This window comes from Castanea sativa, chromosome 4, assembly GCF_040712315.1.
Source record: "Castanea sativa cultivar Marrone di Chiusa Pesio chromosome 4, ASM4071231v1".
Lineage (NCBI taxonomy): Eukaryota > Viridiplantae > Streptophyta > Magnoliopsida > Fagales > Fagaceae > Castanea > Castanea sativa.
In genome coordinates, this window is record NC_134016.1 from 13,450,448 (window position 1) to 13,462,881 (window position 12,434).

General features: G+C 35.3%; 1 protein-coding gene and 1 long non-coding RNA gene across 2 annotated transcripts; one reads left to right on the forward strand and one right to left on the reverse strand.

The window, feature by feature from the left end:
• The first annotated feature begins 6,348 nt into the window (after positions 1 to 6,348).
• On the forward strand, positions 6,349 to 7,852 carry LOC142630665 (uncharacterized). Its single transcript, XR_012843395.1, has 3 exons — positions 6,349 to 6,723; positions 6,866 to 7,044; positions 7,530 to 7,852. It is a non-coding gene; the product is annotated as an uncharacterized LOC142630665 (long non-coding RNA).
• A 2,993-nt stretch (positions 7,853 to 10,845) lies between these two features.
• Positions 10,846 to 11,459, reverse strand: LOC142632472 (basic blue protein-like). The gene is made up of 2 exons (XM_075806866.1): positions 11,285 to 11,459; positions 10,846 to 11,042 (listed from the first exon to the last, which is right to left on the reverse strand). The coding sequence occupies exons 1-2, from the start codon at positions 11,457 to 11,459 to the stop codon at positions 10,846 to 10,848; spliced, it is 372 nt and encodes a 123-aa protein (XP_075662981.1).
• Between the last annotated feature and the right edge of the window lie 975 nt (positions 11,460 to 12,434).

Genomic DNA, 12,434 nt, shown 5'->3' on the forward strand with positions numbered 1-12,434 from the left:
CGAAGAAATCAAATTCCTCAGCTTCCTCTTTCCTTTATCCTTGGAGACAGCTTTTTGATGAGTTGCATCTTTCTTGTGCAACAGATTGGCCGCCTCAATCTCCCTCTCAAGCCTTTGTAAAAGCACGATACACATCTTCTCATGTCGAACAACACAGGAAGCCCCACCAATTTACTAAAACTAGGAATTCTATGTTTCACCCAATTAGAGATATCCAGCGTATTTTCAAGCCCCAAAACCTCGATATCCCTGTTTAGCTCAGCCGGCACAACCAGCCCCTGAGGAGTGATGGTCATCAAAGGGGAGAAACTCTCCACGTCACCTAAACCCAGTTTTGTAGTAACGGCTTCCCCCACCGTCGATACTCTTGCTTCAGGATAACTTCGGTCTACCGACACCGCTAATGTGTTAGCTTGTTGGGAAGTGTCTATCCCCTGAGCAGCACAACCAACCCGACCATCTTCATCTCCATCTTAGGCACCCAAATCCACAATCCCAACTCTTGATAAGCTCAAAAAAAAAAAAAAATTGGACAAAAAAAGGCCAATTGATGCCCTGTCCCTCTCAATTTCTACATTAACCAGCGCCTTCGGAGGCTCAACGGCACGATACCCATCTGAAAAAGGACATTCGACCACCATCAAATCCTTCTCGGCTCGACCCATCTCATCGATCTAAGGAGCAGAGTTCTCATGAGCACAAGCAGAGCTCATCACCGCCATCGAAGAGTGTATCGTCACCTTACCCAATATCATCGGCGACTCCTTGGCATGAAACCCACTGGAAACTCTGCTGTTGACCTCTGTCATAGGCTCCGCAGGTCGACCCAACATCTCATTTTGAGCAGCAGAACCATCGTACTATGTTTTGGAGCTCGCCACCATCACCGAATCATGAGCTTTGTGGGTTGGTGGTCTCAGGTCAGTCAAAGAAGAGCTTTCACCCACTTGAAAACTAATTGGGTTTGTTAACTCTGGGATATTAGGAAAGCCCATGCATGTGTCACCATTTGGGCCTAAATCCAACACTGGCTTCTCTGGACCCCTTGTGTCACTATTAGAGCCTAATCCCATTATGGGCTTCTCACCCCGTGTGACCCACTTAAAGCTTTTTAATCCACCTTTATTGCTATCCCATGTAACATGCCTCTTTTGATAAACCCGTGACCCACTTGAAAGACCCACCACATGGTCCCTCTGACTACTATTGACCCAAATAGAATTCCTCAGTCCACCTTTTTTAGAGTACCATGCTACACGCCTAATACCTTCCCCATTCACCTCTACGGACAAGCCTCCTCCTGCCCAGTCAAGATGCCTCTGTTCACGCTCTTTTCCATAAGCATGCTTATTCCAGTTTGAATGGATTTTCAACGGAGATCTCCTTCTTTTTTTCTTTTTTTTTAACCGTATTTGCCTCTCCAAATTAAAACTCCTCATTAATGCACCGGGAACCCACTTCTCTTCCTCCAAGAATCGTCGGACCTGATACGCTCATCGGCCTCTGTTCAAAAACTGGGTTCTACTTCTCTCTTTTATTATCCTCTAATAGCAATTTCCCTTTATCATATGCGCTGACTAGGTTTGGCTGATGCCTGCCCCTAACCTGCACCCGAAGCCCACGCACCGTATCGGCAAATTTTTTAAATGGTTGAACCCCTGAGTTATACTTATGATGCTGAGCTACAAATTTCGAAAAACCAGACCCACCATTCACATAGTTTTCAGGTTCTAACAACTTCCTCAGTTCTAACCCAAAAATCCTCCATCCATTCTTAGCTCTGCCTTTTGGAATAAAAATGGACTTCCTAGACCCACCAACTTTAAACTTAGTCAAGAGTAGGAACATGCCAAAAGAGTTGGAGCTTTGTTGGAGGGTGTAAGCTAAATCACCTTCCCTGAAAGTAAAAAAATTCTTCGGACTGATCCCCACAACAATCTATTCTATACTCTTCATCAGCCATTGTGCCACATTCTTACCCATGAAGACCTACTTCATGAAGTTGAAGGAAAAATTCTGGTTTTGTATCTCATACAAAACACACAGCGGAAGCAACAAACAAGGATCTATTTCATTCATGATTGATAACGTGCACTACATAAATTTCAGAATTTAAGAACAAGATAGCGTACCTTGGTGTAGAGAAATTCAAAACAAAGATTAGAAGCACTTGTGAACACTTTTAATCTTCACTCCAATTCCACTTTACGCCCAAGATGTGTGGTCTCTCAATCAGTTTTTCAAAGGGAGAATGAAAGTGTATCTCACACTCTCTCACACACCGTGTCTTTTTCTTTTCTAATCTCTTCTAATAAAAATTCTGTATGTTTCTCCCTTTATAACTAACTGATTATCTAATTGGACTGGCCTATTGGGCCTTTCTAATTGGGCTTTAGTGTGTGGCTTAGAGTGAGACCAAAAGGGACTAATAAGACACTAGCTCCAATGGGCCTTGGGCTTTTCCGTCAACTCTTGACAAGTCCAAAGTTACCATTAATTATATTTAATACCACTATATAAATATAATTGCACTCTAGGCCTTATTAATAAATTATATCCCAAGACTTTATTATACACGTAACCCCTTCATAAAATATTCGTAGTAACACAAAGTCATAAATGTAGACTGCCACTTTGTAAATTACTACATCTTATCCTTGAGTACCCGGTTTAATTCTTTAAAGTTATTCATTATATATTTATGAAATCCAATTTCATAAATATATACTTTAGTAATTTCTTACTAAAGTGGTTAGGCCTAACTCTCTGAATAACTGAAACCATTAAACTTATCTCAAGGGAATATTTTATATCTTCATCAAGAGACTATGAATTCCATCTTGAGAATATATGTTCCATCAACACTAAATGTGGCTGCTCAACATACTGAGGTTTTGACCGTCACTTCAGATCTCACTCCTGATATATCAAAGCAATCTACACTTCATGATCAGGTCCATTATTCTCTCAGGATTAAGAGTTCATGCAAATAGAAGTCGTGAGATTTATTATTTATTTGACAGTCGTTAGAAGAATAATAAATATCACAGCGGTCCAGTTCAATATGTTTCAACTCTTAAAACATATCAACGTATCAACTAGAAGTTTCCACTTCCATGATCAAGACAAATCATCTTAATTGACATGTTATAGTCTTCGCAGATGAAATGCCCAATTTCACCACCGACTACGAACTATAAATTCTGAGTTTACAAAGAACTTGTGATTTACATCTTCTGTGACTTTTCACATAAATCACGTACAATGCATCTCATGGACTATATGATAATGTCTCATATTCACGTTACCATTATTTTAGATAATAATAAAATAACTTTATCAATCACAATAGAAAGTCATACATCATGTCATATATAATGTCATACATAATATCATACATAGCATCATACAATAGGATTTAAGGGCACTAATCCTAACAGAAGTACCTACTCCTCTCAAAAATCCTTAATGAAAAGTACCAACCCCCTTCCTCTACCACCAGTTGAAAGAATTTGGATTCAAGAAAAAAACTATGAAAACCACCCATAATCACAATACTAGCTCAAACAGAATACCAAAATTAAATGCTAAAAGTACAGCGAACAATCGAATCAAGCGGAGTAGTAAAAGAAAACATCCCTGAAGTTGTTTTAATCTTCTACCATAATTTTTTTTTCTTCACTTTCAGTTGAAAAATAACCGCAGAGACATGGCATGCACATAAAAAGAATTTTCAAATCAACACTTTGGAGATGTGTTGATGAATATTGTGTGAAGAATTAGTTTCATGTTTTTGGCAGTAACTTGAGAATATGTTTGATGGTAAGATCACTTTCCACCTTGTTGTTAGTTCTCATTCTAGTTTGCCATTAGGCTTTATATCTACCACCATTAGATCGACGGAACCGGTTCCGGTACGTTTTTCTCCATTTTTTAAGATTTGGGTATGGTATATTACTTTTTATTGAGTTTTTTTGTTGGATACGTTTAGATTTGATCTTCGTTTTGATTCTTTTTTGCTTCGGGTTTTTGGGTTCTCCATGAAAATGTTTGTTTCTCAATTTTTCTCAAAAATTTTTTTTATCCTATTTCGGTTTGATTTTAGTTTTGTACTTACCATGCATACTCTCTCTTAGTCGGAAGTCAACCTGGAAATTTGGAAGGAATAGATACACTGAAAGGCTTTAGATGGTTGGGATACAAACAAAAAAAAAAAAATTGAACAACTAGGTAATACCAACAAATATCATATTAGATCGCAACCCATTATAGAAAATCCACACAATCAACCATTTAAACCAAAGAAAAAGGAAGTCATGAAGTGAATTTCTTGCAGATTAAGTTCAACCAAAGAAAGAATACTCTAAATCTTTTGGGAATGAAGACCAAATATAAGTATAAAAGACCTCAACTTAGTTGAAGTGAATTCAGACAGAGGAACCTCTGAATCTTTTAAGCATGAAGAAGCATCAAATAGGAGCATTACTAATGAAAAAAATGAGATACAAAACCCAACTACAAAAATAACTAGAACCCCAAACCCAAAAATAAACACACATATTTCTATCTTCAACTAAACAAATCTCAAAAACCCAATGAAATTATGAAACTGAGCCAATGTAATTGATAAAAGAAATAAAGCCAGGGAAAAAAGAAAAAGAAAAAAGAAAAGAGTACCTGAAAGCACTAATTAGATCTCAAATCGGTAAAAATAAAGCTCTAATTGCCAAGTAAGAATCAACCTAATCATAAAAAATGAAAAATAAAATAATGCCTAAATCAATGAACAAAATTTAGAAGAAATCCATGTGAAAATCAAAATGTAAACAAAGAAAAATGCAGATCAATAAGAGTGGTGGATTGGGTTCCAATAACTTTCTTTTTGGGGACCTGAATTTGAAGCAAAGAAATAGAAAGAAAATGTGCAATGCAACTGTTGGAGAGAAAAGGGTAAGAGATATATTGTTTTCTACCAGAGATGGTGGCTAGAGATTAATAAGTGTTAGAGATAGTGAAATTGAATGTTGCAATACTGAAGTGGATGTTGGCCAGATATTAAGGGTGGGTTTGGATTGATTGAACGCATCCGCGTTTAGCGCTTTCCTTTTTCTTTTTCTTTTTTCTTTTTTTTTTGCTGCGACAATGTTACTGTGCGTGCACTGTTCATATATTGTGCACGCACTTTTCAGCAACTTTTTATTAAAAAGAGGTCCCGCAGTACTATTCACACGTTTAAAAATTATTTTGCTACAGTATTTTCAGTTTTCAGTTTTCAACTGTATTCAAACGGACCCTAAGTTATGGGGAAATGTAATTTTATAATCACAAGTTTGAGAACCCTCTAATGCTATTTATGTCACTTTGATTCCAAAAAAAAAAAAAACTAAAAAAGTGGTGGTGTCAGTATTAATGATTTTTACCATATTACCTTGGAATGTCTATGTGCTTATGGCAAAGATGTTGGCTAATCTCTTTACTTCACCAAAAAAAAAAAAGTGTTCATGGATCACTTAAATGTTGAAGATTGGCAAATCCCTTATTTGGCATTTATTGCCAATGAATGTCTTGATAGCAAACTTGATAGCAGTGTTTTTGGAGTAATTGCCTAATTGGTAAGTTACGCACAGAAATGTTATATCATCATTTTAACCATGGATATTTCATATATCTATTAGAAAGACATGATTTTGGTGAAAATGGAGGAAGTGGGTTTGGATTTCTATTAGGAAAATATGGTACTCTATCAAGGTTAACAAAAGCAAGTTGAAGGAGGAAGGATTACTCTTATAAAAAATACATTATTTAGACTACCAATGTATTTCTTTAAAAAAAAAATGTATTTCTTTCAAATTTTTTTTATTATAAGTATATTTTATTTCAATTTTGATGATCCCCATTCACGTTGCTAATAGATCAAAAATTAATAAGAGAACTTAAGGGGGCTTGGATGAACCTAACAACTTTCGTTTAGTGGACTATGGATTGGTGTGTTCCTCATTAAACTTGGGAGGATTGTGCTGCATAAGTTTAGTACATTTAATCAACCTCTTCTAGGGAAATGATTGTAGGTTTTGAATATAGAGGGATTGAGGCATCTCATTAAGTAAAATATGGAAATCATTCAGAGGGGGCAATAGATGCAGCCAGGGAGTCACATTGGGTAGGTGTATGCAGAGTACTAATGGATGTTGGAATATTTTTCTCAATATAGCCATTTTTTTTATCAGTATTGTATGTGCAATGGTAGCTTTTGAATTAGTTGACCATCTTATAATTCCGATTTCAGCACTTACAATCTCTTTTAACAGATTATTAAACAATCCAATACCCATACCACCCATGCACTTCCGAGCTTCAATGGGAACTCTATCAAACCACATAACTTTTCTGATTTTCATCATCTTCCTTAACGTGTCCTTCAACTGTCCCAATTCTTCATTCGAACCTATGATTTCAATAGAATTAATAAGGTCTCCCTAATTTCTTGCATGAATTAAATAAAAAATATTGTCAAAATAGCTTCTTCAAAATAGTTTTCTTTAAGGAGGTGTTCCCACATAGGAAAAAATGCCCATCTAACTTTTAGCCATGTTGTTCAAACATAGAACACAATGAGATAATTGAAGAGAGAGGGAGATAGAAATCTGAAGGTCAGCCCTTCTGTCAAGCCAGCTTCCTGCCAACATCTACCCTCCCACCACTGACTCGCCAGGACTGCTAACAGTAAGTTTTCCTCTTTATTTTTAAATTTCTGCATTAAATATGAGCTTTTTTCCCCTATAATAGTTGGATAGATCTTTGGGTTATATGTGGCTTTGATAAGGTATTTGCATTATGATGGTGGTATATTGGTTAAAACACATAGGAATGGAATTGAAGTCGGTGTTGTGACTAGCAAAAGAAACAAGATACGCTCCACACCCCTTAGCGGCAGCGCATCCCAAGTGGCAACTACATCAGGTCTCTTTGACTCACAGAATCCACCCCTCATCAAAGCCCTGCTGACTGCAATGCTGAATGGAGAATGTTTTTGGCTGAAGTCTTGTATGTCTTCTTTCCTTGGTTTGGATGAAATCAGATTTTTTTTTTAAAATTTTATAATTTGATAGAAATTACAGACTCCTTTAGACAAAGATACATATATTTATTGAAGTTAGTACAATCTTCAGTTATGGTTATGACTCCTATTTTGACTATTAACTTGGGACTGTTTTCAATTGGCAAGTAGAACATTAACAAATATGTTATTTGTTCTTTATGAGATGTATATGTGTTGATTGTGATTTTTATGTTGCAGAAGCCACTGAGAGTAGGAAATAATCCTTAAAATTGCTTCTAATATTGCTGCATTTGGATTATTTAAAAGTCATATAGGCATGGCTTTATGCATAAATTTGTGATGTTTCTTTTGCTGCTTTTACGTGTTTGAGCTTTTGACATCTTAATTTTAGATTAAATGATCTATGAGATTTTTCTCCTTCGTGTATGTGTGTGTTTTAATGTGCTATATGTGTTCTATATACTTTCAGCCTCAACAATTTCATTCGAAGCACTGGCAGTTGCAATTTCAGATTGCCTCAATATCTCCAGGTCATTATTTATGAGGCCATAATTCTTTCTAAGGATGCTTATCGCATGGTACAATTCAAGGGTTGTGGGCCTTTGACAAGGCAAGGGCTTCATGTAAGCACCATCTATTTTGAGTAACTGATAGACTTCATTATCAAAACCTAACCCAATAAGAGATTTATCAATGAAATTGCACATTAAAGAAGAGCAAGTCAAAAGACAAGTAATCCAATCAGTGTAACTCCCATCCAAATGGTTTGAATAATTATTTTTGGGCGAAAACACCATTTTAGTTCTTACATTTTGGAGTCGCAGTCAATTTAGTCCCTACATTTTAGTAGCAATCAATTTGGTCCCTGTTATTTTTAACTTGCAGTCAATTTAGTTCATATTGTTAACTCACTACCAAAAAATGCTTAAGTGGCTAATGATGTGAACAGTTGACAAATTTGATATTGACGTGGCAAATAAAATAATAAACCGAGGCAAAGTGGTTTATGATTGAATCTCAGAGGCATTCTTATCATTTGGTAGATCCAAGTCCATGGCCTATTTCGGGTTCACTCGGAGCTTTGGCAACACAAGTCGCTCTACTATAAAAACCACGTGAGCCCGCAGGATCTCTTAAAGGAGAGAGTGAATTCCGCACCCAGTGAACTACCTTTCATTCTGATCGTGACGTTTACCCGGTTCACCTTTCAGCTACGTCCGAGGGCGCTCGGTCATTTAATAAATATTTTAAAATGCCACGTTGGCATTTCTCCAATTTTAATACAAATACAAATAATTTTAATTTTAACTTTGCAATTTAAAAAATGGAAAACAAAATCAGGAATCCCAAATTTTCTTTGATTTTCTTCCATTTTCATGGCTACCAAACACAAAATCACCTTCTTGATTTTTCTATCTTAAATCCTTGAATTCATAAATATATTTCACAGCATCTCACATCTATACAATTGAGAAACATCCTCATCAGAAATAACCAATAAGAAATTGAAATTTCAGAATACAAAAAAACTCAACAAATTTTCCCCAGCAAACTTTCTTGGTAACCAAACAAAAACCAAAAAAGAAAAAGAACAAACCTAGATGGAGACCCTTTCATTTTGGGTTGGAATATTTGTGTTGAGTTAGATCCAGTGGCTTTGATAGGGACAAATCCAGCTAGATTTGTTTACAAAAAACCTAGATAATCTGGTGGCCAAATTTCTCCTTTGAAACCTCAAAAAACCAAATCAAAACACCAAACTCACGAATCTAAAATCAACCTCAAAACCCATTTTCCAAACATTAACACATAGAAGAAAACCATTACAAAGGAAAGCAATGAGATCTCCGTTCGATGCTGGAATTTGATGCTTGTTGACGACTCAAGGCAGGAGCGGTGACAGCAGCGCAAGGCAGGAACGATCGAATCAACCTGGGTAAGAGCATGCGTGGAGCTTCGGTTGGTGTCACGACGTGGTTGGCGGCGGTGCCATGCAAACCCAGATAACGAATTCGTATCCAATGGTGGAGCCTTTCTCATCGATTAAGCATGGTGATAATTAAGGGATTTATCTTAGCCACCATGTTTTTTCAGTTCGATAATTCCACAAAAGGTACCATTGCACACTTGGTTTTTCTAACCGAAAGATACATTTTCTTTAGGAAAACCGCTTACAATGAAAAATATCACTGTCCATGCTTTCTCATTGATTATCTAGTAACCTAGAAAACTATTCCTATCATAGTCATTACAGAAAATGGCTCTAGCTGGCATGTGGGCCTTTTTGGTCTCAAAGTTTGTTCGGTGATATCAAAGTGTGGGGTTTTTTGGGTTTCAAAATTGGTTTGATGACAACAAAGTGGGTCTATTGGTTGTAGTTTTGGTTGTTTACAATTGTGAGGGATAAACTACGTTGAAATGTTTATGACTGCTGTGGTGTCTCGAATGAACTAAGTCTTTGGGTTGATTTACTAATCTGATATTTGTATTTTTGTGTTTGGTTGCCAAGAAAGTGCACAAAGATGTAAAGAAAATCTGAGATATGAGATTTTTAAATTTGAAATTATTTTTACTTTATTAAAATTGGGAAAATACTTACGTGACTAATGGTGTGCACATTTGGCACATTTAATACATTTTAAAATATGTATTAAACATTATTTTTATTAATTTATTTGTCACGTTAGTATCAAATGTGCATATCGTTAGCCATGTAAGTATTTTCTATTAGTGAGTTAACTATAGGGACCAAATTGACTACAAGTTAATAATAGCAGGAACCAAATTGACTGCTATCAAAATGTAGGGACCAAATTGATTATAACTCCAAAATGTAAAGACCAAAATAGTATTTCCGCCTTATTTTTATTTGAATGGGTGCCTTTCTTGTAATTAGCTCAAGAAGTGGAATGCCAATATCATAGACATCCTTTTTGAAAAAATCCAACTCCGTAACTCCACTGCCATCAAGAACTCTATTGCTCAAGTCATTGTCACTTGAGTTCACAAACATTAGTCCTCCTGGTTCTCATAATAGTTAAATCCATTCCTCAAAACTCATCTACAGGCTTTTGTAATAGTGGTCAACATTTGTGTGATCCTCTCATTGGGTTGAGACTTGAGACCCTTTCTTGGGGTGGCTCCTTCTTTAGAACCTACACAAATGCCAAAGGGGGTTTGAAAGGCATCAAAGTGTTAACTGTTAAACTATATTATTAATTTTTTGATGGAAAAAAAACTAATATATATTTATATAAAATTTCTATATTTCAGTCATTCTATTATTAGTTTTTATATAAAAAATACACTTGTATTAAATTTCAAACTCAACTATTCTCAAAATAAAGAATGAGTATATCCATCATAATTTTGTAATAAACAAACTTGAAAATGGAACTTTCCATGAAGCAATGGATGTCTAAAATTGTGATAAAGAGAGAGATTAAGCCTGATATATTTAATTACATACATCACCCTTTTGTTTGGATTTGACAAAGATGGGAAGGATAAGTCTGCTTTGAAGGTTTTTGAGGAGATGAGAATTAATTGCTGGTTACAAAACAAATATTTGCACCTTTAATGCCCTAAGACGCATGGTAACTGTGGAAACCAAAAATCAGTTGAATAATTTCTTTTGCCGCACCATATATCACAGTAAAAGCTAAGCAAAGCTTCAAAAGAAAGTGAAAAAATAAAGCAATATCTCATATTCAAGCATATTAGAAATGAATTTTATTAATTATTCCATTGCTTCTTGACAACATCTCAAAACGTTTTGTTTCAGATTACAATGCGTTGATAGCTATTTTCATGTTTTTTGCACAATGCCCTGGAAAACTGCAAATGAAATAGTTTCCTCCTTGCACAAGCTTGATCTGATCACTTCCAGATTGAAATGTTTGCCCTGATGATGCCGTGCATGTATCATAACCATTTTTACCTACACCAACCACATTGTGGAATGCTGGGTTGTAGTTGAACACTATAACATGAAAACAAGAAAAATAATAAACATTAATAGAAAATCGTCAAACATTATGATAGAGAGTAGATACTGTTGGATGTGAAAACAATCTATACCCATAATTATAATATTAAAGAAAATGATAAAAAAAAAAAAACTGGTCAGAGATTTACAAAAAAAAAATGGTGATTGAAAAAGTATGAACTTATATATATATATATAGAGAGAGAGAGAGAGAGAAAATAATGATTCATATTTACCGAGTACATCACCAGTTCTAAAGGTCTTTCCATTAGGCCAACCCACAACATTGAAGGTCCATCCACCAGCATCTCCAACAGTATAGGTTGCTGCCAAAATGTTACCACAGTGAAGGAGCATACCCAATAGCAGAACTGAGACAAAAATTGCGCTACCTCTTCCCTGGGGTGCCATCTTAATAAAAAAAATTTCCGACGAAGAGAAATACTCAGATAAGATAGAGTCAAGAATGGAGGATACCTTGACCCTATAGAAATGTGCGTTTTATAGAGTTTTTGCCACCGACTTTTTTGTTGTTTTAGGGATCAGTCACCAAATATGATAATGAAGGTGACAATCAGAGTAACATAGAGATAAGGATGGATCTATAGAAATGTGCATTTCATTGAGTTTTTGAACTTTTTTAAGGGATCAATCACCAAATGTAGTAACGAATTGAAGGTTTATTTTATATTTGGTTTTTTATTGTATCATGTCACAAATGGATAGTTGAGATATGAGGGATTTGAACTTTGGATGATTACTTCATAGAGTTTTTGCCACCAACTTTTTTGTTGTTTTAGGGATCAGTCACCAAATATGATAATGAAGGTGACAATCAGAGTAACATATAGACAAGGATGGATCTATAGAAATGTGCATTTCATTGAGTTTTTGAACTTTTTTAAGGGACCAATCACCAAATGTGGTAACGAATTGAAGGTTTACTTTATATTTGGTTTTTTATTGTGTCATGTCACAAATGGATAGTTTTTGGATACAAGATAGAATTCTACTTTAGCTTAATCTAAGTGTAAATGTGTGTGAAATGGATAGTTGAGGTATGAGGAATTTGAACTCTGGATAATTACGTTGAAAAGGATGAGAAGTACCAACCATTTGAGCTATAAGACTTTCAGTTGATATCATATAATATGTAATCTAATAATAATAATAATGAATGATATAATAAAAGTTGAGTTACACATTGTATGACATGTTTCTATACATGGACGGTTTCAAAAAATCCTCCCTCCTTCTTGTATTTTTTGTAAAAAAATAATAACAATAATAATTTTGGACAAATTTGATGCATCTATTATAGGTGTACCTATAACAGCCGTTTTAAAACTGCCCCTACAAGGTATTTAGGAAAACAGAAATACATCC

Excerpts from the sequence above, each read along its gene's own strand:
- LOC142632472 (XM_075806866.1), bottom strand. The coding sequence starts at position 11,459 with ATGGCACCCCAGGGAAGAGGTAGCGCAATTTTTGTCTCAGTTCTGCTA. Across the intron at positions 11,043-11,284 it reads TAGAACTGGTGATGTACTCG|TGTTCAACTACAACCCAGCA; the intron begins GTAAATATGAAT and ends TTCATGTTATAG.